At 36.6% G+C, this 26,731-nt stretch overlaps 1 protein-coding gene across 1 annotated transcript in view; it reads right to left on the bottom strand.

The window, feature by feature from the left end:
• The window catches only part of RPGR (retinitis pigmentosa GTPase regulator), a 56,594-nt gene that overhangs the window by 18,359 nt on the left and 11,504 nt on the right, over nt 1–26,731 (bottom strand). Inside the window, 11 exon segments of the mRNA XM_027689243.1 lie at nt 1–1,712; nt 2,721–2,786; nt 4,500–4,606; nt 5,932–6,097; nt 6,963–7,145; nt 8,203–8,327; nt 8,868–9,023; nt 16,836–16,994; nt 22,889–23,038; nt 24,845–25,003; nt 26,547–26,609. The exon segment at nt 1–1,712 is cut by the window's left edge and continues 10 nt beyond it. Of these exon segments, the coding sequence (XP_027545044.1) occupies nt 1–1,712; nt 2,721–2,786; nt 4,500–4,606; nt 5,932–6,097; nt 6,963–7,145; nt 8,203–8,327; nt 8,868–9,023; nt 16,836–16,994; nt 22,889–23,038; nt 24,845–25,003; nt 26,547–26,609 (3,046 nt within the window).

Genomic DNA, 26,731 nt, shown 5'->3' on the forward strand with positions numbered 1-26,731 from the left:
TCCACTCCATCCTCCTCCCCTTCTGCTTCTGCCTCTGTTCCTTCTTTGTCCTCATCTTTTTTTTCCTGTTCCACTTCATCCTCGCCCTCTCCCTCTTCTCCTTCTTCCACTCCATCCTCCTCCATCTTCTTAGTCCTCATATCTTCTTCTTCCTGTTCTTCTTCAGACACATCTTCTTCCTTCCCTGCCAATGGTTCTTTTAACTCCTTCTCTTCACCCTCTTTGTCTTTTTCCCTTTCTTCATTTTCTTCTTCATCTTCCTTCTCATCTTCTCCTTCCTCTTCTGCCTCTGTCTCTTTTTCTTCCTCCCCCTCTCTATGTTCATCTCCTTCCTCACTCTCATTTCTTCCTTCACTTTTAACCTGTTCCTCCTTTTCTTTTTCAGTGCTTTCCTCTTTTGCATACTTCTCCATATCCTCCTTTTCTCCCTCACTCAGCATTTCTTCTTCCTTCATCAACCTGCCTTGCTCATCTCCTTGATCTTTTCCATCTTCCTGATTAACCTCTTCAATCTCCTCTGCACCCTCATTCTCACTGTCTCTCTCAGCCTTTGATTCCTCTCCTTCATTTTCTTCCTCATTATTTTTTTCCACCTCGTCTTCATCTTTTTCTACTGAAACTTCATCTCTACCTTTCTTATACTCACTGTTGTCTTCTTCTTCCCCTAGTTTACCTTCACTGTCAATTGTTTCATCTAGTTTTTCTTGTTCACTTTCACCCTTTTCACTGCCTTCACCCTCCTGCTCTTGATCAGAATCCTCCCCATTCTTAATTTCTAATTGCCCATCTTCATCAGATTTAGCATCAGAGTTTGTTTCTTCCTCATTCTGGCTTTTTAAATCAGTCTCTTCTACACATTCTTTCTCATTGTTTCTAATTTGCATCTCCTCAATCTCACTGTCTTCTTTTTCTAAGCCCAAATCTTCCACGTTTTGTACTGTTCTCCTTGCCTCCTGGATGTCTCTGCCTTCATTGTAGTCCTCTTCTTTTTTCCTACGCTTAAGCACATACTTTTCAAGATCATAACTACTTTCCTCAGTTGAAGAAGATGACATAGTTACAGATATTTTAAACCCTATCTTCTCTGTCTTCTCTGCACTACCTTCTTCTCCTTTGACATGTGTTCTTTCACACTTCTCAGATTTTTCAGCAACATCCTTTATTTTGTTTTGACTTTTTATTGCTTCTCGACTTTCTTGCTTTTGAATGAGATTGTATTTTTCTACAACTAAGGAATCATCAGTCTGGGGCTGATCCCTGGATGCAGAAGGAAGTACCTCTATTTTAAGTGATTGCTTAGATTTAACGGCTTTTGATTTTTTATCAGAAGAATTTGTTTTTTCAGACAGAATTTGATTTTCCGTTGGAAGATTATAAGTTACATCCTCTCTGAAAAATTCAGGATTTTCCACATATTCTTCTTGCCTTTTCACTAACCTGCTTTTGTCCCCAGTCATTTGTTGAACACCCCTTTTCAAAGTACTAACACTTTGTGCATGCTCAGATTTACCTTTTGTTGGGTTTTTTTTGGCCACAGACTTCCCTACAAAGGCACTACTCTTTTCTAAATCTTGTCTTGGTGACTCTGAAAGTGAGGACTGTTTTTGTAAAGAGCCAGAGTCTAATTTTGAAACCTCCTTTGTGAAATCAGAATCCTTGTTTTTCAGCCCACCCTTACCATCTCTTTTCAGTTTCACATTTTTATTGTTCTTCTATTCCACACGAGAAGCAGAAAATTAAAAAGAAAGAAAAGAAAAAGCATTAAAGACAAATGACAGCAAAAGAAAATGTTAGAAAAGCATCTGAACAAGAAAAGAAACAATTCGTGCAAGGGGATTAAAAGGTAGCATAAAAAAATAGAATATTTCACATGAAATGAATTTATCAGTGCATATATGAGAAGAATGTAACATTCTGTTAATCATTAATGTGCTACTACACCTTTCTCACTAACCCAGCATTGCAAGGGAATGCAGGAAGGACTGTGCATCCAGCACCACATCCCATGAGCCACAGCAGATGCAATGCATGAGGTTGTTGCAAACAGAAGGAAATAAGTACAGTTCTCTTACACCTTCCTCCACCTCCCCCCTGGAAAATCTTCTGATGCACTCACTGCTATGCTCTTTCTAAGAAGTTTGAAAATCTGTTGCCTTTCTGCTTTAAATTTTATACTTATTTAACAAATTTTGCAGAATAATTTTTAAAATCTAAAATAAAATTATAAATAAATAAAACAAAATGATGAAAAGCTGGGATCACTTTAGGAGTGAAATAAGAAGGTAATACAAAGTATTTTAACCTCATGATTAAAACCAGTAATTTTGCTCCTTTAAATATAATCTATGGTGAATATCTGTCAGTAAAGTTTTTACTTACACTATGTCCCAAAAGTCAATTGAAATCTTTTTGTACCAACAAACCAGTAGAAATGTATGTACGTGAAATGTGTATATGACAGTCTCTTGCTCCTTAAACTCTCATCTCAAACCCCACTGGATATGAGGACTTCTATGTGCCTGTGCAAATTCTGACTTCAGTCAGCTTCTTAGAATTTCATCTTAGAACTGGATATTCAGAAAATTTGCAAGAGGAGGTCTATAAAATTTGCCTATTTTTTTTTTTGCCTTGCAAAAACAATGAAGTACTAGGATAATACAAGAATTGCAGACTTTTTGAACATCAGTATAAGTATACATGTATATAATTAGTTACAGTACCTTCTGTTTCTGGAGTGGTGATAATTCTATGGACCAGTCACTGGGATTCAATTTCATTGCATGTGTCTGCAAAAAATAAGATCTTTATTAAAAAAATAAATATAACTAACAGGGAAAGCAGCATTAAATCCCAGTTCTACTAAACAGAGCTATTTTATGAACATTTTAATATTATTGCAGTTAGGTTGAGACAAATCTGTATGATCATTAAACTCTCCTATTTCGCTTCCACTCCCTCATTTACTGCTTATAAAGAGAGTGGTAACCAGCCTAGATGGTCTCTAGAGACTGAAAGCCCTTTCTTACAGCCCACAAGCACATTTGAGATCCACCTTCCACTCACCATGAAGTTGAGGCTACAAATATAACACCTGATCATCACAACCGTCAACTCAACACCCAGTTTGATACCACAGCCTTGAAAGAATACATTCAAAGAAACATTACACAACAGAAGTTTTCCTTGGAATCTCTCTTCTACATAAAGCAAAAACCCAAAAGGCAAGGCAATGTAGCATATTACTGGGTGGGCATGTGTAGTGAGATTCTTTCCCATATATTCCAAATGACCAGATAATGTTCTTTGCTGCTGTTGGTTAACTGCTTATGGCTTAATCCCCATCTTCTTTTTCAACACAGTTCTGGTTTCAGACTTCCAAAAATTCGTATCATCAATATGACATTAAAGGTTTTCCTCCACCTGTCACATGCATCAATAAGATATATGTTGCCACAGCCTAGAAAAATTGAGGCAACTATGCTGTATCAGGTTATTTGCATTTAGATTCAAGAAGAGCAATCATTTTATTTTGCATTTTGACAAGTTTGCCTAATGGGCTTTTTTCAAATTTACTGTTTCATTCTGACAAATGTTTTAAAATTGATTCACGATAAGTACAAAACCTAAAAGGAGAAGGAAGTCTAGCTCATAAAGTGTGCAATATGTAAATAAGGCCATGCTGTGCATTGTATCTGAAAACACTTTTTTTCTTGTAAATCAAGTTTTATAACTGTGAAACAAATGGTATGTACAAACAGACTGTTAAATTATTAAGTACTTTTAAGTACAAGCAAATAATAATTCCTGTAAAATGTGCAATCCCTCCAGCATAAATTACTACATATTCAGAGCTGAATCCACAGAGAGTTTCCATTCCATCAAAGGCTAAAAAAAGACAAAATCCAACTCTCTTTCCAGTGCACTGCATTAAGGCCTGGACATGTCCTTTCTGCTGAGCAAACAAAACTGTTTTGAAAAAGTGTAGAAGTGATAAGGTGAACATGTTTTTTAAATAAAAGAAGTATGTAGGAACAAGCTTGAGGATCACCAAATAATCAAAATGTCTGCATTTCGATCTTCTCTTTAATATGCTCCACCTGTACTAAACCTCTTCTGGAAACAGGAAAAGATAGCTCTTCTGCTTCATTTCCTGCAATTCTCTCTTGGAAATCATTAAGAAAATCAAGTTCAGATACCATGTGGTATCCATCATCCTTTTCCTTTTCTTTCTGATTGCCAGAGCTAAAGTGTGGGGAGTGGCTGCATCACTTGGACTGCTTTAATCTCATCCTACAACATTATTTGGCAAATTATAACATATTTCAGCATTGGATAATGATGATATGAAATGCACGCCCATTTTACTTTCAGTACTTCCTCGTGTCACATTCTGGGCTAGTCAGGAGTTCTGTACTAGGACCTGAAACATGATTCTGCTTCTTTGTCTTCCTCTGCATAAAAAATGATTGAATTACAGATTCATTATTGGAATATATTACCATATTTAGGACGTCAGTTGTGTCTCCAAGATTTCTGTCAGTACTGTCATCATCTGAACCTTCTTCTGAAGAGGATCCACCAGGTTTCCCCTTTTGATGATCATTTTCTACAAGGTAAAATAGGGGGAAATAAACAAATTCCATAGGAAGAAGAAATATATAGCAAACAGAACACCTCACTCTTATAAAACAGAGATTATTAATTTTCTGACATAGAACTGAAGTACTGAGATTCCTCATTCCCCCATCCTAAGACACAGAAGAAACACTTCCATCTCCTTTTCATCAGTATAAACATTAGAGGTTAATACTGAGATCAGCAATCCAGTCTCAGTGCACTGTAGATCTCTGACTATTTCTGCAGGCTTTCAAAGCATAAATATTACATGGGACATAGATTCTTTTGGATAATCTTTTTAATAACAGTGTAACAATTACACCAAATTAGCTGCAGTCATGTTATCTCCATTGCACATTACCCATGCAATGGATGGAGAGACAGTGAGTTTAACTCCAATGTAGTATCATAAAAATGTTCCTACATCCTTTCAGGTTCACCTCAAGTCCATCAGGTATAAGACTATTCCATACAGCACAAAACCTGAGGATTTAGGCCTAGGAAGACTCTAAAGGCAATTCAAATTTCACTGCATTGCTTTCCTGGAATGAGAAATGCTAATGGACATGCTGGCTGCTTTACAAATAATGATCTTAATTTTAACTGAATTATTTACTTTCAAATTAGATTTGACTGTCCAATAAATCTGAGCTAACCTTTATAGAGAAGCACTGCATTGTGCACTCTTCAGTACTGCTCCTCCAAGGAAATCACACATGCCCAGGAATCCAGATAAGTCCAGAACTGCTCTAGAGAATCCGTGCAAAAGTCCAGTGCTGTATCAGTATTATGGTTATCCAGGCTTTTGCATTAGCTAGAATATTATAAATCCTTATTATCTTAGCTAATAGAGAATTTCGCATTTCCAAGTAAAGAAGAAAGGTCCTGTAAGAATTAGTAGACCTCTTCTCTTATCCAAGTTCTTTTATAGACCTTACTGTCTCTACCATTGTTCCTAACAGTTTTTTTGCCTGTAATTCACTTTTTTTGGCGAAAATGGAGAGCAGTTAATGTTCTTACAGTCTTTTTCTGTGAAGTCTCATTTCTAAAGGCTTAAGGAACCACAGGTGCAATTCAGAAGTTGCTTTTTCTTTCACTCAAGCCTCCCCTAAATCTTTAAGCATGTTTTCCAAACATGAACAGTGTGAGGCAATTTCTTGTCTGCATTTCTCAGCTTTCTGTATGCTGCCAGGCCCTCTTGAGGTAAAACTGAACTTAAACCTCCTTTCATATTCAAACTGAGCATCATTTATGAGTGATGAGAGACAAACCATACTTATCAGAAAACAGCAGCAAGATGTGGGGACACTTCACCTTTTTCACTGTCTCCATCTGTCACAGATTCAGCTTTAGGAAGACTTGTTGCAGAAAAACTGAATGGGGTAGTGTTGCTTGTCACAGGCAATGAAGATTTTAAGAAGCTTTTTCCCAGTGGAGGCAGAGTTCGTGCCATTCGAATAAACTGTTCTGGTGACCTTTCCTTTAGAAGATTAAAAAAATATATTGAGAATAAGAGTAGAAGAACAAAATGTAAGCAATTTCTCATATTTAATAGTGCTATTTTCTTTTAGTCGATGATACTATGCTGTAACTTTTATACAAAGCAGAAACAAATATCTTCAATATTTTAATTATTTATAGTCCTAAAAAGTGAACAGGTACATAGGAGGATTTTTTTAGATTGTTTCTACACAATAATTTCAAGCAGTCTTAAAATATAGACAAAGGGCAAAAAGAACTTCTATTTAAGATTTCTATTTAAAATGAAAAACTACTCTCTCAAGTAACACTGAGATATTTAATCCACAACATCAATACATTTTTACAAAATAAATGCAGGTTTTGATAGAGTTAGTTTTCAGAGAGGTAAGTGAAATAATCCAATTTGTCATGCTATTTAAAGAAATCACATGGAATGTCTAGTGGAGATCAAGGTGAAAAAACTACTATTTTAAGTAGCTACAGGATTTAGGGATATTTTAAGCTGATTGTGAAATGTTCTTCTCATATATATTATAAACTATGAACTTGTTTAATATATTCGAGGACTCAGAGGGAACAACAAAAGAGTCAGGTTCTTGGCACCATTTAAAAATATAAGATATTTTAAAAAATTTAACAGAAGAGGTTCTCCATTTTGCAAACAAGGAAAATCTGACCAATATCTCTTTTTTTTCCTGCATCACTTTTTGGGATCAGAGTAAATATTAATTTTTCTTTTTACACATTAAACTTAAACACTTGTCTTAAGAAGATGCTGCTGGGTATATGCTGTGATTTTTAGCTTTAAAAGTGATTTTGTTTCCTAAAAGAAGTATGACAGCTCTAAACAGCTCTGGCTTTACCCTCTCCCGACGTCGCATTCGTGCTGCCGACAGTTGTAAGGTGTCTGCCAGTACAAAGTCCCCACTCATTTTAGGGATAGTAGCAGTCAAAGGATTCTCATATAAATCTTCTAAGAGTATTTCTTCAGATCCTTTAGGTCTCGGAGCAGCAAAAACCAGCATGTGACAACCACCACAAGCAACCTACAGCTCAAAAAAGGGTCTGATTATTTCAAGTATCAATACAAGGATGGCATTTTCTTATAATCATCTCAAGGAGCTTGAATTAAAAGAAAAATGTAGTAAAGGTAAGACTACCAAATTGCTTCAAATTTAGCTCCTAATTACATCAGCAAGATAAAAGTACTTAATTATATTTATCTTCACTTCTTCTTAGCTAAATATAATATATTTGTATTGAACAGAACAACAGACAGACATTTCCACTGATTTTTGAGAGATTTGAGCTAATTATTTTTATACAAGTCAAATGTGGTCAGTACTGACAGTTTCAGTTACACAAATCTAGTTGTTTCATCACAAAATCCACAAAATGTAAAGCAAATAATAATCTCTCCAATATACACAGTATTATTACATAAAGATCAGAGGTTTCACTTTTTAAAAAGTTTAAAAACGTCACTTCTGATTAAACTTCCTTAAACTCTATTTCCAGTAAACAAAACAGAAGATAAACAGACTTTAGTATCAAATTTTGGTCAATCCTGAGTCATGTTAGCATTTTTGAAGCTGACAATTCTGTGACGTTTATTTCTTCTACACCTCAAAAAACAGACAGGAACAATTCCCTTAAAATGAAAGAGTATTCCTGCTTTCTCATCCCATTTGGATTCTAAAAAGCAAAACCTCAAATATTCTCAAGGTTTAAAAACATCCCACTGTACAAAAATTGCCAAAACTGAAAAGGTGACACTCTGGTGTTTTCAGAAAAGATATCAATTTCCCCCTATTCCAACAATCTAAGAGTAATAAATATTTCATTTTATAGGCTACCACTGTTCTATAGACCAAATTGCCATAGCACAAGACTACTGAATAAAACCCAAAAAAGAGTCTATATGTGTAGTTCAAGCCAAAGGAATTCTAAACAGGTAAGCATACATAATTTCCTTTTTCTTTCAATTTATGTTCCCAACTAATTAAATGTTAAAGAAATAAACAATTCTATAATAAGATTTCAATTCTCATTAATAATGTGTTTCATAAAAAGGTGCCTGAGAAGCATGAACAAATGTTTTACCAAAAGCACTGTGAACTTCAAGAAATTATAACACAGAGTGGGATCAAATAGGTTGGTAAAACTCTCTTCTCCAAAGCCCAGCTTGCCATGTCGTCCGTCTCCAAAAGTAAACATGAGGCCATTCTCTGTATGTGGAAAAAAGGATGTTATAACCAAGATTTAATACAAAAACAGGACAGAACTATTGCAAACAAAATAACAGGCCGTGAAAGTAAGAAATATTTTCTTCCAAAACCAAAATCTGAACAATTATTTTTAGAATTTCAGCAGATGAATATGATTTTAAAAAATATGCATATTTTCAGACAAAGGACTGTCTGAGATGCAAGTTAGTCTAGACAATTTGTAAAAAAAAAAAACCACTCTAACAAAATAATATGATTTAAACTGTATAGAAAAACAACGGCTTCTAAACAAGAATATTTCTTAAAGCAAGGCATGCTTATGAGGCTATAATTCCCCAGGAGATACAGCGCACAGAGTCATGCACGGCATGGATGTGAATCAGGAATTCCTATCAAATCTGGCTTCCTCACTGGCTCATGTACCCTTCAGAACCAGTACATTTGCACGTGTCTTCTGCTATTGCTCATTTTGTAACAGAAGCTTTTCCAGTACAGTAGCAAGTTGCTGGAAGTTCATTTTAGACTTTTGCACTGACATACCTGCTATTACAGCAGTGTGATTTTCCCCACATGCAACATTACGTATTTTATGCTTCTTCAGGTGTTTCACAGACTTCGGCACTGAAGATTCAAAAACAAAAGTGCCATGGCCCAGCTGCCCATATTGTCCAAGTCCAAAAGTATAGACATCTGTCTCTGAAATTGTACAGGCAAAGTTAATTAAAAAATATGCTAATATATATGTATATATTTATATAGTAAATGGCTTTCTATTAGCCAAATGGAAGGCAACTGACATCAGCACCAAATAGCAATGTTTAATCAATTAAAAAAATGTAACAATTAAAAAAATATACTAACCCTAATCAATTACATTTATCAGTTAATAACAACATACAACAAAATAAAGAAAACCAGGAACTAAAGCACTAAAATATATACAGAAAATTTTGAATGGTTCAATATGCAATATATTTTCTAACATAACTGCAAAATAACCCACTAATCACAGGTACACGAGGTACCAGTTAAAAAAAAATTAATGACATTTACATACTGCAATCAATTCAAGACCACAATATTTACATATTCATGCATGTTCAAGTGCAATAGTCTCATCTTAATTTCTCTTCACCTTCATTTACCTTGTATGATCCTAAATTTCATAGACAAGACCTCTTTAAACCAATACTAATTTGTATGTAAGAAGAGACTGGAACAAAAGAGGTTTCAGTATTCTGTTCAGCTACCAAATCAGCCCTGCACTAAACACAGAGAAGACTATAATTGTGTTATCTTGTGACAGAATAATCATCTTTCCACATTTATATTTTGTCTGTTTAATGGTCTGTCTGTGCCAGGAAAAAGAATAAAAGCTTCTCCAAAGCAATAAAGATTCTTGGTGTGTCCATCCTTGGCACTCCATCACAACAGGGGAAGACTGTGAAGCTTGGAAATCTTGATGAGGTCATGCTTGAAAAAAGAAGTTTTTTTGGAAAACGAGAGTTTTTCCTAGAATTTTATTCCCTGCTCCTTTTTCCTTTGCATGTAGGCAACGAAGGAAAAGCTAGAGAACTATTACGTAAAGTACTTGAAAAATTATTAAGAAAACTTGGGAAAGATTGGGAAGGACAAAAAATATTCTATGTTAAGTAAAAAGAACTTGGGAGTAAAAGATATTGTTATATCATTGTTATGGATTCGGTGCAGAACATGCCCACTTTGGCTGTAGAGATGCCATCAGATTAAAAATGCCACCATTTTCAAAGGCAAGAGAGAAATGTGTGGAACACCAATCAACAGAGAATCTTTGCTTTCTGAGCATTTCTTTGTGGCCATCGGAATAGCAAAATAACTTTAAGTTCCACGAAAGTAACTTACACTGTGCAATCCAATTCTCACAGCAGCCACAAACTGGAGAAATACTAAAAACTAACCATGTTACCATTCCCTTAAACTAATCCTTCACTGCTGTCAGGGAAAGAGAAAGCAGAGAACAGACCAGGTTACAAATCACTACCATAGTACCCTCACTTATACTAAACTTTCCGATTTTAAAAGAACCTTGATGAAATAGTGTAACACTACATATGGAAATGTTCTTTCTAGGAAAGGCTTTGCCCTTTCTATTCCTTTAAAACTTTGCCATATTAAGATGTCATGAATTCCCACTGTAAAAAAACCCCAACGATCTCACTTTTTTCCAGACTGTAGATGAAAGATATTGAGTAAACCTCTTTTTTTTTTTTTTTTACCAAATGTAATGATAAAGCTCCCTCTGCTGGAGATTCTAGTGCAAGAAAGCAACACCTTCTCAGGAGCTTTAGAAAGGAAAACAAGAAATTTCCTGTAACATTTAGACTTTCTGCTCAAGAATCAAGAAACTACTCCTGAAAGATAGGAGCGTTTTCTAAGCAAACCAAAGTCTCATCTGCATTCTAGCAAATTACTTTCTCAGGATGGCTGATTCCATAAATTCTGCTTAGAAGTATTGCATTTGTCTTAACATTTCTTTGGAAACTCACAGATCTTGTAATTTCCAAATTATATGGCTTTATCTGATTACCATAATTACTTTGAGTGAAGTTGGAGGGTTTTTTTCACAATATCTTTAATTCTAGCATGAAACATGCAATGTCTTCTGCATTTGTGTCTAGTGGGAGAGATTCTCAAATGTTAAAGTGCGGGAAATATTTTCTTTTCTCTCCTTCTCTGACAAGGAGGAGAAAGGGTTGATCCCAAGCCAGGTTGGAGTGCTTTTATAAGAACAATTTCTTCTGCTGCTCTAAGAGATCAGGGTCATCTAAACATTGCTCCTCCTAAACTTGCTTCTTAATCAATTAACAGGGCACAGGAAGAGAAATACCTTGCACCTTTCTTAAGTAATTCACTGCTCTGGTGCAGAAGTGAGGCCAAACCTCATAATAACCTCATTTAGCAGAAATGAGGTATTTCCTCCAATCTGTCCTTGAAAATACGTGGAAAGAGAAGTGCATGGCAAAGCAACCTCATACACTTAGTGATAAAATGACAGTGGTGAATTTCACCATTCTGAATTTGGATTTGTAAATAAATTTGCCTACAGCATGAATCCCAAAGGGATTAACTCCCCTTTACAGTCCTCAGTCCCAGTAAGGATATGGTGGGATGAGACAGACAAAATGTAATAGAGCAAAAGGGCAGATTTCATTCCCCCTTCATTTTCTTTCTTCAGTCCCCTCCTGCACTGTGCTGCACACCTGGTTATGTGGTGAGCATGCCCAGCTCAGCAAGTCAGGTTTTGGGGGGTTTTGCTGATACAGTTTCCTATGGAAAAGTCAAGGTAGCACCAGAGTGGTATAAGGGAAGAGGATGGACATATGTCCCCAGGAGAATGAGAGAAGCAGTGCTGCCTCCAGTGCATCTGGGAATCACAAGGAAGGCTCAGACACAGAAACACCACCCAGCAGGAAGAGAGCACGAGTCCTGTCTCTGCCTTGAGGAAGGAACTGCTGTCTCCACAGCAAGAGCCCAAAGGAGGGTCCTTGACAAATGAAGAGAAATAGTTTCAGAGCTTGCACAGAAGCCAATGGCTTCATTTTACCAAGTGACCTCCAGCACCTAAGTGCAGGGACTGCTTCTCCTTTTCTTCTTACATTTCCTTTTTTGGAAGAACAGGGGTATTTCCCTGTATTTGCTTAACTTCCAACTTTGCAGGCATATTTTGTAATCTCCATGATCACTGGTACTATCAATAAAATAGTCCTAGGCAAAAATCTATATTGCTTTCATATTTTTTTTAAAAACATGCCACTTGCTTAAAGAACTGTGTGAGCTCTGAGAATTATGTATTCCCTGCTATGTATTTAAGGCTACAGACAAAGTTTAAAAACCCACAGAACTAAAACAGAGCAGAAAGGTATGCTTATATCACAGAATCATGAAATCACAGAATGGCCTGGGTTGGAAGGGACCTTAAATATCACCTAGTTTTAACCCTCCCTGCCACACGCAAGGGACACTTTCCACCAGACCAGGTTGTCCCAAGCCCCACTCAGCCTGGACTTGAACACTTCCAGGGATGGGGCATCCACAATTTCTCCAGGCAACTTGTTCCAGTGCCTCAACACCCTCATAGTGAAGAATTTCTTCCTAATAACTAATATAAATGTACTCTCCTTCAGTTTGGAGTCATTCCCTCTCGTCCTGTCACTACATGCTCTTATAAACAGTCCCTCTCTATCTTTCCTGTGGGCTCCATTCAGGTGCTGGAAGGCTGCAATTAGATCACCACAAAGCCTTCTCTTCTCCAGGTTGAACAACCCCAATTCTCTCAGCCTTGCCTCACAGGAGAGGTGATCCATCCCTCTGATCATCTTGATGGCCTCTCCACATAGATTAATTTCCAAACATTATTATTATTATTATCACTACTATAACTATTATCTCAATGGGCTATTCACTCTTACAGTAGCTTTATTTTTAAACACCTTACACTGAAAAATGTTACTGCAAAAAATCATCTATCAACATAATACTCAGTGTTACCAGAGCTAGTAATTGGATTTGGGGATTTCAGTATAAATAATATACAGACTTAAGAATGGTTTGAAAAATCTAGATAATCCTAAGTGGTTTGAACAGTGGGTTCAAACAGGAAAAGGTAGAGCTTTTTCATCCATTTTATCCTCTTTCAAAAGGGTGTTGTGGCTTTCTTTCTAAAAGACCTTGAGACAGAAGATGAAAAATCCAACATTTTACATACTAATGCACTAATGTGCTGTATTGTTGTGTCAAACATTCTATTCTCGAAGGACTACTTCACTTTTTCTTTTGAAGAGCTATCTTTGCTTTCCCTCCTTTCAGGGAATGAAAGGAGGTAATATATCCTTCTATAGACAAGATTATTCCCAGAGGATCTGCCGTCATCTGAGAAAAACTGGAAGCTATTAAGGCCATTCCAAATCATCTGTTTCTTCTTCTCCAATGTCTAGGTTCACATTTATTATTATCCTGTTAAAACATTTTACTGAAAAAGTATACAAATTGTGATTGCTGCTCCCTCATATTTCCTTTGAGAGTGATGACACCAACAGCTTTCATTTTCAGTAGGAAGCAGCTGCAAGCATTGGGGTAGTGGGTCCATTTATTTCAGCCTCTGAGAGAACTCCTGTGGGATGAGGATATGATCTTCTTGGACTGGCTGACCGACTGCCATGAAATGCAGAGGTTTGTGCTGCCTCAGGGAGAGAAAGCTTTTGCATGCTAGAGTTTTTAACTGCAGTTCTGTTGCTTCTCTAGAACAACTGCAAATATATATTAAAGGCAGAAGTAACACTAAGGCTTGTAAAGAAGATAGCTTCCAATACCATATTCACTATTTCTAAAATTTATCTTTAAAAAGTTGGATTTTTTCCAAATATTTGCTCTCAACAATTTAATTCTTGCTCTCTGGGAAAAATAATTGACGTTCCTATTTTGGAATTTCAGAGTGAAAAAAAAAAAGGAATTATTTTAATATGTACTTTCTACCACTTACTCTGATACTTGTTGGAGAGATTCCAAACAGTAGATTCATTTAATAACCCAGATAACAGTGGTTCTTACCATACAAAATTGCCAATAGTATAGATAAGTCATAAAAAAGAAATCAAATGAAGTGCTTTGGAATAGACTAATTACACATGAGAGTCAGGAAGAAACTTGCCTTGTACTCTGTAAGATAACTGGATTATGATTTCTTCTAATTTGATAAACCCTAAGTAGAAACGATGGCAAGAAATGAGCCAAGACGTGCAACAGCCTCTCCACGTGACACTTCCTCCTATCCTTTTGCTATGTTAAATGAGATAGAGGAAGCTGGGGAATATTCAGTAGTCAGACATTCACTTCTTATTTTTTTAGGGTGAAATGCCACATTCTTAAAAACTGGAAAGATCCTGAAAGGATGAGAACCACATCAGTATTGTGTTATATTGTATTACTAAGACCAAGCAGTATCCATTGTCATGGAAGATGACATAAAATTAAGAATTTCTTCAAAATTGTACTGATTTCTTAACGATGAAAATGAGCTTAAAATGCTTCTGCTCCTCTTTAAAGATGTATCATCAGAATTCTCAATTTGTGGTCACACCACTTTATCTCAAGATGCAATTCAGGACTGATTTCAAGTTAAGTTTCTGGTGCTAAAACTATAATCTATGTATTTCACACTCACTTTCAAAACTATTATTGTCCATACCTATCCTTTTTCACATTTTTTTCCCAAATTTTGCTTTGAGACAGAAAAATTTCTCTATGTTAACACTGCTGACGAAGTATTTTTCACTTGAGACAGTATTTCCACTATCCTCTACTCTTTCACTCAAAGTGTCCTAGGCAGAAGTTCACAGCTGTAACCTATTTAATAACAGCTGAATCACATCAAAAAAACCAACTATCTGACTTTTCACTCTTATCACAACTATTATTAATCTTTAGGAAATTTATTTTGTTGGAGGTTACAGTTTTCCTTTTTTGGTGACTCAACTAGATCTTCTGGCACTCAACACTTTGACCATCAACTGACAGCTAAGCCAGCACTGAATTTCTCATTTGCCTTCTACAACAAAATCTATTTCCATAAGCAACTAAATCTTATATACTAAAACACTGGCTTACATTATTATGTATTAATATGAAAATACCTTACTGTGGTATGTTCTTCTACTGCTTTTGGTTTTTGGCATTTATATTTTGCCTCTTTGTTCTAGCTCTTGTACAGATTTCACTGTAATGATGATGGCATCCAGGTCTTCATCTTTCTACTAAATCTCTGTAACAGTTGTTTGTTATGATGAATTTTTATCACATGAAATACCATTAGAATGAAATATCTATTGTTTAAATTCAGATTTGTGGTTAAAAAACAATCAATAATGATAATCAAATTCTTTCTGCAGAACTTCACTTTATAACACATAAAATAGTGCTATGATTTACACATTTGTTGGCCTCCAATTTATGGTAATTCTTTTGCTAATAATGATAATCTGATTTTATGTAAAGAAATTTATTTTATGACACAGAATACTGTCAGGGTAAGACTGCATGTTGGTGGAAGATGAGAGACAGAGTCATTGAAATGTAGATGTATATTTGCGTTATTTCCTGGATTGGCTACTGCTATTTCCTCTTCATAGTTTTCCCAAAGGAATTTTATCCTACCCAGAATCTTGCAGCTTAAATCATTACACACAGCCTTTCCCAGCATTTCACTTCCACCCTTACCCTCTCCAATGGCTTACAGTACAATACCACATTGTATTACTTGCAATCTCCCTCAGTTAGATTTTCAGTTTATATTTTAGAAATTTTAGTTACGTAATCTTAAAGGCGTGTCACAAGATTGACAAGAGAATATGTAGACTTTTCAGAATACAGATTTAGGGACTGATAACTATACATCCAACTTGTTTTTATAGCTTTTGTATTTTGATAGGAGAACAATTACAGGCTATACAGCCTTACAGACATTATATTCATTACAAGCCAAAGCTGATATTTTTCAAACCATTTGTGGGCAAAGTAAAACTTACCTTTCCTGATTCTCTACCACTATTGTTCAGGATAGAACTTGTAGAAATAAAGAGCCAGCAATGCTTGGCACATATCTCTTGGAAAAGCTGAGTCACTGCTGGCAGACAATTATTTAACAGTTCAGTAACGTACAGCATCTTCCAAGTACTATATATGTGGCCCTGTGAACTATTATGTAACAGTTGTATTTGCTGATTTTCATAACATCAAATGTCTATATCTATACTAGTTTTATATGTGTGCTAAAGATTCTTCTGAAAGGCACAGGAAAAATCCGTATCACAAGAAGAGATATTTAATTCACTTAGGCATCCAGTACTTAGTGAAGCTACTTGAAAAGTGAATACTTTACTAAATATTCAAGGTAATTTCAATTTACTACAGAATGGAACCTTTCCTCTAAAATTTCCCCTCTCACTGCAATACCACTTTCAAGCTCCTTAGAGGAAAAAAGCATTAATCATCCGTGTTGCACTAGGAGGTGCTGGCTTATTACAATTCCAGTAAGAGAGGCCCTCAGACTAGGTAAAGTTCTCTTAAAATGCTATTTATTGGAGCTAAAACTATAAAAAAAAAAGAAAAAACCCCAAGAGAGTATCAATAACCTTCTATCCCTTCAGATGCTGGGAATCCCAAGCTGTGTGGAATTGAACAGGTTTAGCATGCTGTGCAAATCTCATCCCTGGAAAGTTACTCTTTTTGGTCATTTGAGCTCTTATAGGATTTTCTTATAAGTAAGACAACTCTATACATCATTTATACTGTCATAAAAAGGACATTTACATGGCAACTTGCTTGATAAAGGCAAGGTCACACAAGTGGTGTCACCAGTGGTATCAACCAGGATCCCACTTACATCCAATTTCAGTGGGAAGCAAATTCTTGAAAGTAAATTAAATTTAGGACTAAGTTATAGGGCTGAAAAAAAAAGCCAGTTAAATTACATACCTGTCAGCACCACTGTGTGCTCTCCACCACAAGCAACCTTATTAACTTTTTCCATAATTCCCAGTACAGGCTGTGGGACTCTATTGTTCTTCAGCTGTTCAGGCAATAATCCCAGTTTCCCATTTGCAGGTTCTCCAAAAGTATAGAGCTCACCATCTCCTGTGAAAATATGGAACATGGCATGGTTTCCAGCATGCACTCAGAAGCAAGGATGAGTTGTCAAGACTGCTGCAGACACAAATCATTGACAGGAAAGTCATTACGGGATAATTGAAAATATTTCTATAATGCCCAAACAGCTGTGCAAAGCACTCTGCTTTGATGGGACATGAAGGTGCTAGATTTTAGCTCCCTCCAAGATCAGAATCACAATATTGAGCCTGCAAGAAATGTAGCCAAGGGAAAACCAAAACCATATACATCCTGCTTCTGAGAGGTTACAATTCCCTCTGTAACCAGTATTTATGTCAACTGAAGTTGCTTGTAAGAATCTGAATTACAACACAAAATAATTTTGAATGGAAACAAAAAATAATTTTGCATGGAATTTTGATGGAAAAACCATGCTTTCTTCTTGTAAGATATAAAGAAATCACAGTAAATGACATGAAACCGTGTGGTTTGGACAGTAAGAAAAGAACTGTATATCCAACCACAGAAATACGGCAGTGGTTCCATAGCAATAACTCCACCAGAATTAAGTTTAAATAACTTGTTTCTAATCTGGACGTATGGAATGATGGTGTTTGTCTTCCCAAGTCACTGTTACCTGTGATGGAGCCCTGCTGTCCTGGGGATTGCTGAACACCAGCCTGCCCATGGGAAGCAGTGAATGAACTCCTTGTTTTGCTTTGCTGGCACACACCGCTATTGTTTTACCTGTTAAATTGTCTTTATCTCAACCCACAAGTGTTTTTTTTCACTTTAACTCTTCTGATTCTCTGCCTGACCCTGCTGGTGGGGGGCAGTTAGTGAGTGCATGTGTGGTGCCTACTTGCTGGAGTTAAACTAGGACAGTGTTTTATATGGTTTCTATATTTTCCAAGATCACTTCTGCCTCTCACAACGGAAAAGATTCTTCAAGTACCACAATTCTGGGCCACTAAGGTTGGCAACTGACTTACTACCTTTACAGAATGTTCTAACTGCATAGGGAGGATCTCAGGGAATGAGATTAATGTGATCTTACTCAATGTCAAGCTTTCTACAAGGTTTGATGGGACTCAGGCTATTGAATAGTCACCCACAATCTATTCACAGAGATCCATTCTCTTCAGCAAGGCAATGAAACAGGATAGCAGCTGTATTTCCTAACTCTCATGATCAGAGGTGTAACTTCATCCTCCCAGTAGTCCTTATTTTTTTCTATCATTCTGACATTTTCTTTCCTGCACACACAAACAGCCCAATAATATTCTAACACTTGGGTTACCTGCACGTGTCTGTGAAGTACCTTTCACAGAATCACAGAACCATAGAATGGGTAAGGTTGGGAGGGACCACAGCGGGTCATCTGGTGCAACCTCCGTGCTCAAGCAGGGTCATCCCAGAGCACATGGCACAGGATTGTGTCCAGATGGCTCTGAAATATCTCCAGTGAGGGAAACTCCACACCCTCTCTGGGCAACCTGTTCCAGTGCTCGGTCACTGCACAGCAAAGAAGTTCTTCCTCATGTTCAGGTGGAACTTCCTGGGCATCAGTTTCTGCCCATTATCTCCTGTCCTGTTGCTTGGCACCACTGAGCAGAGCCTGGTCCATCCTCTGACACCCCCCCTTTAGCCATGTATAGACATTGATGAGGTCCCCTCTCAGTTGTCTCTTCTCGAGGCTTTCTTACATTCTTCTGCAGGTTTTTCTAGGAGTTGTTTTGCAGTCATTTCAATCTGTCTGCATTTTTTAAGAATCAGAATGAACTGTGTTTAAACTTTTCTCTTCAGTTTGATTTCCTGTTTTAATTCTGATCTTTTTTCTTATATCTATGTACAGAAATACTCTGAACAAGCTGATACTTTGCAATTATTTGCAGCAGCATCAATTTTCTGTTCTAAAACAGCAGCCCAATTAAAAAGAGAAAAAAAACCCTGCAATGTGTGGTTTTCTGTAACCAAAGCATTCTGCTGACAAAGAGATTTTATTAGGGATTCTAAGTTAAAACAATGGAAAAAGCCCAACAACAAAAAGAATCTGTATTTTTTGGAAGGTGAATATTGTTTTAATACTCTTAGATCAGCCTTGTATTTTTAGAAATGAGTTGATAAACCCCCAAAAGCACTTGGGAGATAACTACTTATGCAGTTCTCTTTGAAGAGACCAGCAGTTCTTTTTAAACACTACTGCACTGAAAAAATTAATCCAATCACAATCTAATTAATAGGATTAGAGATTCAAATGGCCAAGCTTCCATTGACTTCCCAAACTAATCAAGTTTATTACATTTTTTCAACTTAATAATCCAGCTAACAAAGATAAAACCATTTACTAAAGCAATTTTTGAATACATTACGCATCCCTTTAAGGCAAATGGTGGTCTAAAAGCTATGAAGAATAGCAATCAAGCATAAAAAGAATCCAGTCAAACCCAGATAAATTTTGAGTGCAGCATGTGTGCAGTAAATCTGCATGCTAAGGACATGATGTACTGTGTGCAGTACACCTGCATTTTAAGGACATTTTGTTCAAAACAGAACCTGGTTATTTAATTTTCTTCTCTCATATGAGTCACATTCTCAGGTGTTGAACTTTCCATTACGTGGCACATTTTCTGTATCACTAAACTTTAGGTCCCAGGAGCATGTCAAGGAAATGGGCAAGCAAATGGAAAATGTCTCCCAAAGGCGAATGTGCATCCTGCAGATGAGAGCAGATAGGAGACCTGGCTGGTGGCAAATGAGGACAGTGGACAAAAGAATTGGATCACTCTATGATTCCTTGAATAAATGAGGAAGAAAAAGAAAAGAACTATTTTTTCAAGACCAAACTCGTTAAAACCATCTCAGACACTGAAATTCAGAGCACAGAAGTGTTTGTGGGATGAATGATCTTTAAAACCAGTCTTTAGAAATAATGACAAAATATATTAAGAAAGGAATTCAAGGCAACCGCAAAGGTCTCTATGAAAAGACATCTTTTCAAAGAGCATTTATCTTGACCTTGATTACAGTAACAATTCAGGCAGGGGAAACACTAGAAGATATAAGAATATATTCAGCTCCTTTCCGGTTCCACAAATCTAATTCTGCTGTAGACACCAGAGCAGTAGTTTAGATACATTGGCTTTTCCTGCTCAGCTCCTCCAGTGGACAAATGAGCTCCACATGCTTGCCAAGCTTAATGCTTCCTGAAAAACTGCCCCCTCCTGTGAGTATGGTCAAAGGCACATCAAGTAAGGATCTGTGTAAGGGCTCAAAATCGTTGCTACACTCTTCCAGCTCTCTGTTTCTATGTTGTTTTGTTTGAGACATATCTCAAATACTGCATCCTAAGTCTGCAAAGAGAAAGGAAACATACTGTGAAAAAGTCCTGAAGAGGGCTGGAAGCATGAAAAACTTCTTTTCAGTGGAACTCTTTAAAGAATGCAAAGAAGAGGGAAAGAAAGCAAACAATCGTGTTTCAAACATGAACTGTTTCATAATTTGCGTATGGAAATGAGTATAAAATTCTAAATTTCAGAAGTGCTTTTTTATTAAAAATACTCAGAATATATTCTGTTCTTCTGTTCTACAACTACTTTGGCACCAGTGGGGTCCACGTGTACATGGTAGAATCCAGGTGGCTGACATATTCAGTAGCTGAATTACTGTCTGAAAAGAAGGCCTTCTAGGAAGCAGAAGTGAGAAGGGTAATAAACCTTCTTGGAACTACTAGATAAGTGACATTGCACTGCACTCTACAGCAGTTAAACACCCTAAAGACAAAAGCCTACTAAAAAATCTTTTTAAAACCACCGATTTCAAAGAAATAACAATTTTAGTTTATTAAAAAAAAAAAGCTGGAATCTGTACTTTACCACTTTTTTTTTACTCAATAGTCTCTAATGAACATCCTGCCCTGGAGAGGGCACTCTGTGTCCACACTATGTATTCCAGTATCCTCATTAACCGCTTTTTAGTTTTAACCCAGATACGCCTGTGATTCTAACAGTTTGCTTAGCTAGTGTACACCTTATGTCTAACACGAACATATTAAGAAAGGGAACCATGTGGTGCCACGCTCATCAGTTCAGCCTGACAGCATGTATTAGGTCTTACATCCTGCAACTATGTTATGTTATTAAACATTGTATATTATTTGATGTTTAAAATTCAAAGCGTAGTAATTCTATGGTATCAGGTAACTGACAAGGAACACATTGTGTGACTGGTGCACTCAGATTAAATGCACAAAGTTTGTTAAACACTGGATACACACTGACAGTATTGCAAGAGAAGATCAAACCAGCAGAAGTACTTGGATGTCCAATACTAAATTTTTATGGTAGCTGAAGTATCAGTCAAATAAAACTGTCTGCAAGGGCCCAAAGGAAAGTAATAAAAAAAATTTATACTTTCACCACAAAAAGGTCATGTGTGTGTCAGTAGTTTCAGCGAGATAGACTGAAGCCCAATTCATGCAGGATTTGCAGATACTAAGGATCAAAATTAAGATTTTCCATCTCATATTCAGGCCCGTTTAAGTAGTAACAGGTTCAACAACTCATTTTCACAGGTGATAATCAGTTCATCTTCCTATTAATATTTTGAGAGGTTCAATTTTTCTTAACCAGCTGAAACCCAAAGCCTTTTTTCTCATCCCCTTTCATTAAAAAGTTTCCACTTCCTTAGAGCACTTGGCAGCACACACTGTTCTCTCTTTTCTCTTAGATGCTTGTCCTCAACCCTGCTACTAAAGAGAGCTTCTGACATCCCACTGCAGTTTCAGAGCTTCAGCTCTTGGCTCTAAGGCAGAGATACACACCTTCTTACCACATCCTTCAAGTAAGCATCTTTTTCTCCCCATTTATTCTGAGTTTCAGAAGCTGTAGATTTCCTAACAGGTGCTGAGCTCCTCATCAGTCCCAGGCACTTAATTCATTTACTGTAATAAAGGATCTGTAATAAAAGTTGCACACTACCAGCATAACACCTAATTAATATTTGTCCACCATGGCAAGCTCTCATTCTGTTAACAGCATGTTCTCAGAGAGTGATATTATATCGTATGTGGAAAAGTAACATTTATCAAGTAACCTGAGAAAGGTATCTGATGGAATAGCTCCTGGGTACCCATTAAAAGCTTTACAATCAAAACTATTGATCCTTTGAAATCTTTAATTACTCTGAGGGGACCAAACTGTAAAGTTTAATAATGTAAATCTATATGGCTGAGAGGAATTCACGGCTGCTCATACATAACAGCGTCAATACTGGCTGATAAATTCACCCATGCTGGCATTATGTAAAAAAGAGTGAAATCTTCACTCTGGAAACTAACAGAGAGTTGGGAGAAGAGAATTGGAAAGCAAAAGAGAGGTGGGTTGGTTTGGAGATCAGACAACAGCTCACTGTAGCATGTGCTTCTCCTCATACCATATACTGCCTGTTTAACTGACTCCAAAACTCAAAATTTAAGACATAACATCAAACTTTGACAACAACCTTGCACTGCTAGCACATGAGATTAATTTTTCCTCATAACATAGTAACTCTGTTCAATATTTATATTTCTAAAGAAGAGGGAGATTATTTTTTGATCATCACAAAGAAATTAATAATTTCAAGAAAAGTTAGACATTTGAAAGAATAGTATTAACCCACAATATATGTCACAACCTTCATGAAAATAAAGTGTGACAAGATACTCATTCTTTCTAATGTACATTTGCACAACAATGCAGAAAATTAACTGCAGGTTTTTCCCCCAATGTGATATAAAACTACGTCAATGACTTTCTGTCACACAGCAGTTTTTCACAACTGCGGCATATCTAGTTTTAAAAGTAATAAATACCTTTACACAGGCAACAATTCGAAAACCACTGTCCTGTCTCCACTAACCTCTATTCCCATTCCCTTACCTGTTATCAAGGCAGAGTGATAATATCCACAGGATACAGAGGAAACAGGTTTTCCAACATCCACTCGACAAGGGACACTGACACAGGATTCATTGGCCAAGCCAATCTGACCTTCTGAATTATCACCCCACACAAAAAGCTGCCCATCCTCTAAAATGAAGACAGAGATAGTTAACAGATTTAAAACAAAAACTAATAAAAAGTTAATCTACCTTCTGAAGAGTGTTTCAGAAAAATTGTGTTTGATACTTCCAAATGTCATGATCCCAGGGACATTATGTTCAGCACAATGCAACAAAGTCTGAAGTAAGAAGCCATCCCTTAAGCCTTTCAAAAGTGACACAGAACACTTATTCATCAACTGATGTCAGACCATAAATAGCAACAGCAAAAGCACTATATAAAAACATTCCTTCAGAAAGAGGAAGATTGAGTGTGTAAGACAATTCAGTTGCCAGAGGTCAGTATGAAAATATCACAGTGAATTTAAAGCATCTTCTAATTTCTAGGTGCAAGTCATCCCTTTCTTATTCTTCCAAACTTATTCTCTGTTCTGACTTTGGCACACATCCCACTTACTCATGCCTTATCTTTCAGTTCCCTTCACACCTGATTATATTGCCCAGCTTAATTTTGCTTTCCTTGAACTACCACAATACCTGCTGCAGGGTAATTAAAACCAGCCTCTGTTGACACAAAGACCAATGACAGCAGTAAAAAAAAAAAACAACAAAAACAAAACCAAAAAAAAGGTAGCAAACAACATGAAAAATCTCTTCTAGAAGACAAACGGTCTTCTCTCTGCATATTTCTTACAGGTGGGAAATAAGTTGTGAATAAAAAAATGTACCATCTACAGTGCTACTGAGACAGTATTAGGAAGGAAGACCATTCAAAGTTGTCTTAAAAATCTCAGGAGAATGTTAGCAATCATCATAAAAAAGCAAGAACCAAACAAGCAGTCTGTTGTATGGCCAGTCTTCACGAATGAAGATTTTGGGAAAGGTCTTTTAACTTTCCAGCCTGCACAATGGATTTTTTAGGTGAGACACAGCATGCGCTGAACTGAGCCCACCCTTTAATCCTAAGGTTCATCTGCCGGGGCCAAGCAAGCTTGGACAATGGCAGTGAGGTCCTCAGGACGTAGGTTTGTTTTAGAGTGACCTTCTCATAGATGGATGGCCTTACAGGGCTGATGAGCTCCATCTGCCCGGGGGAGTATCCCTGACCGGGAATCGAACCCGGGCTGCCGCAGTGAGAGTGCCGCATCCTAACCACTAGACCACCAGGGGTCCCCTATAAGCAGTCTAGCATTCTGAAATTACAGCCTCAATAGGTTATCCTAAACATGTACGGAAACAGCTGCTTTACACCAACACTTCGAGAAAGTGCATTATGGGGTAACATAGGACCACCATCCAATGGCCGAAAGTATTATAACTGTGTGGACTTCAACATAATGTGATGGTATAAATTTGCCACCTGAGAAGTAGGTGATGGTTTGGACTCTCTCAGAATTTGTAAGGAATGACACAGCTTTGTAGCCTGCACCAATAGACCAAAATAGTTGCTGTAAGAAGTGGAATTAGAGATGCTTAGTTTTTGCAGGATTCATGTTTTGTAGCTGGCTTCCCTAGAAATGAACTGAAGACTTTTTCCATTTTGAGGGTATTCATACTGTTTCTCCTTTGTAAGGATTTCTAGCCCAGGTCAAGCTCCCACTCCAGGCCATGGCTCGTGGAAAAGGTCTACTTTCACAAAAATTGTAGGAAGTTAGTAAGACTGCCACCCCATACCAGACAATTGGTTATCAAGAAATGACTATGGTTACCAAGGAAAGAAGATAGGGAGGATAGAAAATACATCCACATATGGAGACAGAATGCTGGAGTAAGTGTTTCCCTGGAATACCAGGCTGGACACATGTAAGCAGATTTTATTAGCAGTTGCTCTTACCAGTTACTGCTGCTGAGGTGTATGATCCAGCTGCTAGCTGCTTGATCTTGTGCTGGTTGGTGAAAAAACTTACTAAATGAAATGTGGTCCTTTCCTCTGTGTCACCTAATCCCAGCTGACCTTCACTGTTACCTCCAGCAGCATATACATTTCCTTTTTCTGCATACAGAAAAGCACATGTAACACACAGAATGAAGAAACTGGAGCAAGTAATTTAATTTTCAATGGAAAAACATCACAGAAGTGTTGGGTCTACTGCCCTGAACTACTCCTGAGTTGACATTAGCAGTTTCTTTTGTAGCTAACAAGGAGGCCTTCCTGCACAGACTTGGATCACAACTTCCTAAAAGCCTTACATGTACTTAGACTGTCTGCATTCCTTAATATTCTGAAGACTGACCTAACAAATAAATATAATTTGAAGTTTCTGCAAGAGTTCTGAGGAAATTACTACCAGTAGCCCTGGCAGCCAGAAGCAGGCTCTATATTTTAAGATAAAATGAAAGGAAAACAGTGAATTATGTCACAAACAAGAAAACTGGAGCTGTATTACTACATAAATTAAAGAGATTAATAACTTGATAGTTTTGAGTACTGTGAATGAAATATATTTTTAGTTAGTTTTTTATTAGAAATATTTTACTTTAATTTTCAAATAACTTTCAATTTAATTAACTATGTATTTTGTTTCATAATCTTAAAATTTAAGTTAGCACTGACAACTGATATCTTCAACCTAAGAGAATTTTAAGATTTATATTTTTAATTTTAGTATGTTTCTCATCTAAAGTGCTCATCTATGATGAAACAGATAAGGCCCATTATTAACACAAATCCAGACAGAAATGTGATAAGCAACTGACATTCAATTTATAAATGGTCCTTGCTAAATACCTGGCCACAAATGATCTGGCCAATATGTACACCAGAAGTGACTAATATTTACCCTGTGATGTCTTGCATACTCCACTGTTATTAAAATGTTCTTTTTATTCTAACGGTCTTATTTACAGTGCTCAGTGTCTCCACGTATATAAAACTCCTAATAATCAAACAATCCTCTTTATAACATTACTAAAAGCTAAAGGATTGCAACCACAAAGACGGCTATTTTGTTACATAAATTATAGAATACGACAAGAGTTTGCATAAATTCTCTGGATACTGTCTCTCTACAAATTTATTTTTAAGTTTAAATTTACACTTTATTTATTTATAGCTTAATAAAGCAACTTGTCACTGAAATAGCAGACTACATTGTCTAAACAAAAATGCGACAAAATTTGAAGACTTGAAAACATGCAGTTCTACTATATTTACTCAAATATACAACTTCACACTAATAAATATTACTTGTCAAAGGTAAATTTGGGAACAAATGTATATAAAAATAATACTATACCTTTACAGGGCTTAAATGAAATACTGACGATTGTTAACCACACCACAAGTGCCAGCAAGAAATTTTTCCCTATGTCTATTGCTGGCAAACTGCTATATAACATTAGTTTATAAATGCCTCGGAATTATTATTGCCTCAGAATAAATCAAACATTCTAAGAACTGGATGTCAAAACCCCAAGTTTTAGCAGTCCCATTTTCATTTATTTTTCCTCAACAGTCCTGGGGCTCCTAATGTGATTTTGCTTGAAAGCAAGGGAAGAAATCTATTTTTAATATCTATACAAAATAGATTACATACCTGTGTAAACTAAAGTGTGATTTCTTCCACAAACAGCAAGTTTTGGTTTTTCTGGTTTTAAAGCTATGGATTAAAGTGAAAGGGGGGGAAAAGTTATAAACAAGCCAATAGGTGTTTCAATAGCAAACTGCTCTGTGTTCTAGAGGGAGCTCTGAATGTAATAATGTTTCTTGCCTATTTGAACC

The sequence above is a fragment of the Neopelma chrysocephalum genome, unplaced genomic scaffold (assembly GCF_003984885.1).
Source record: "Neopelma chrysocephalum unplaced genomic scaffold, ASM398488v2 Primary Assembly neopelma1_76, whole genome shotgun sequence".
NCBI classification, from domain to species: domain Eukaryota; kingdom Metazoa; phylum Chordata; class Aves; order Passeriformes; family Pipridae; genus Neopelma; species Neopelma chrysocephalum.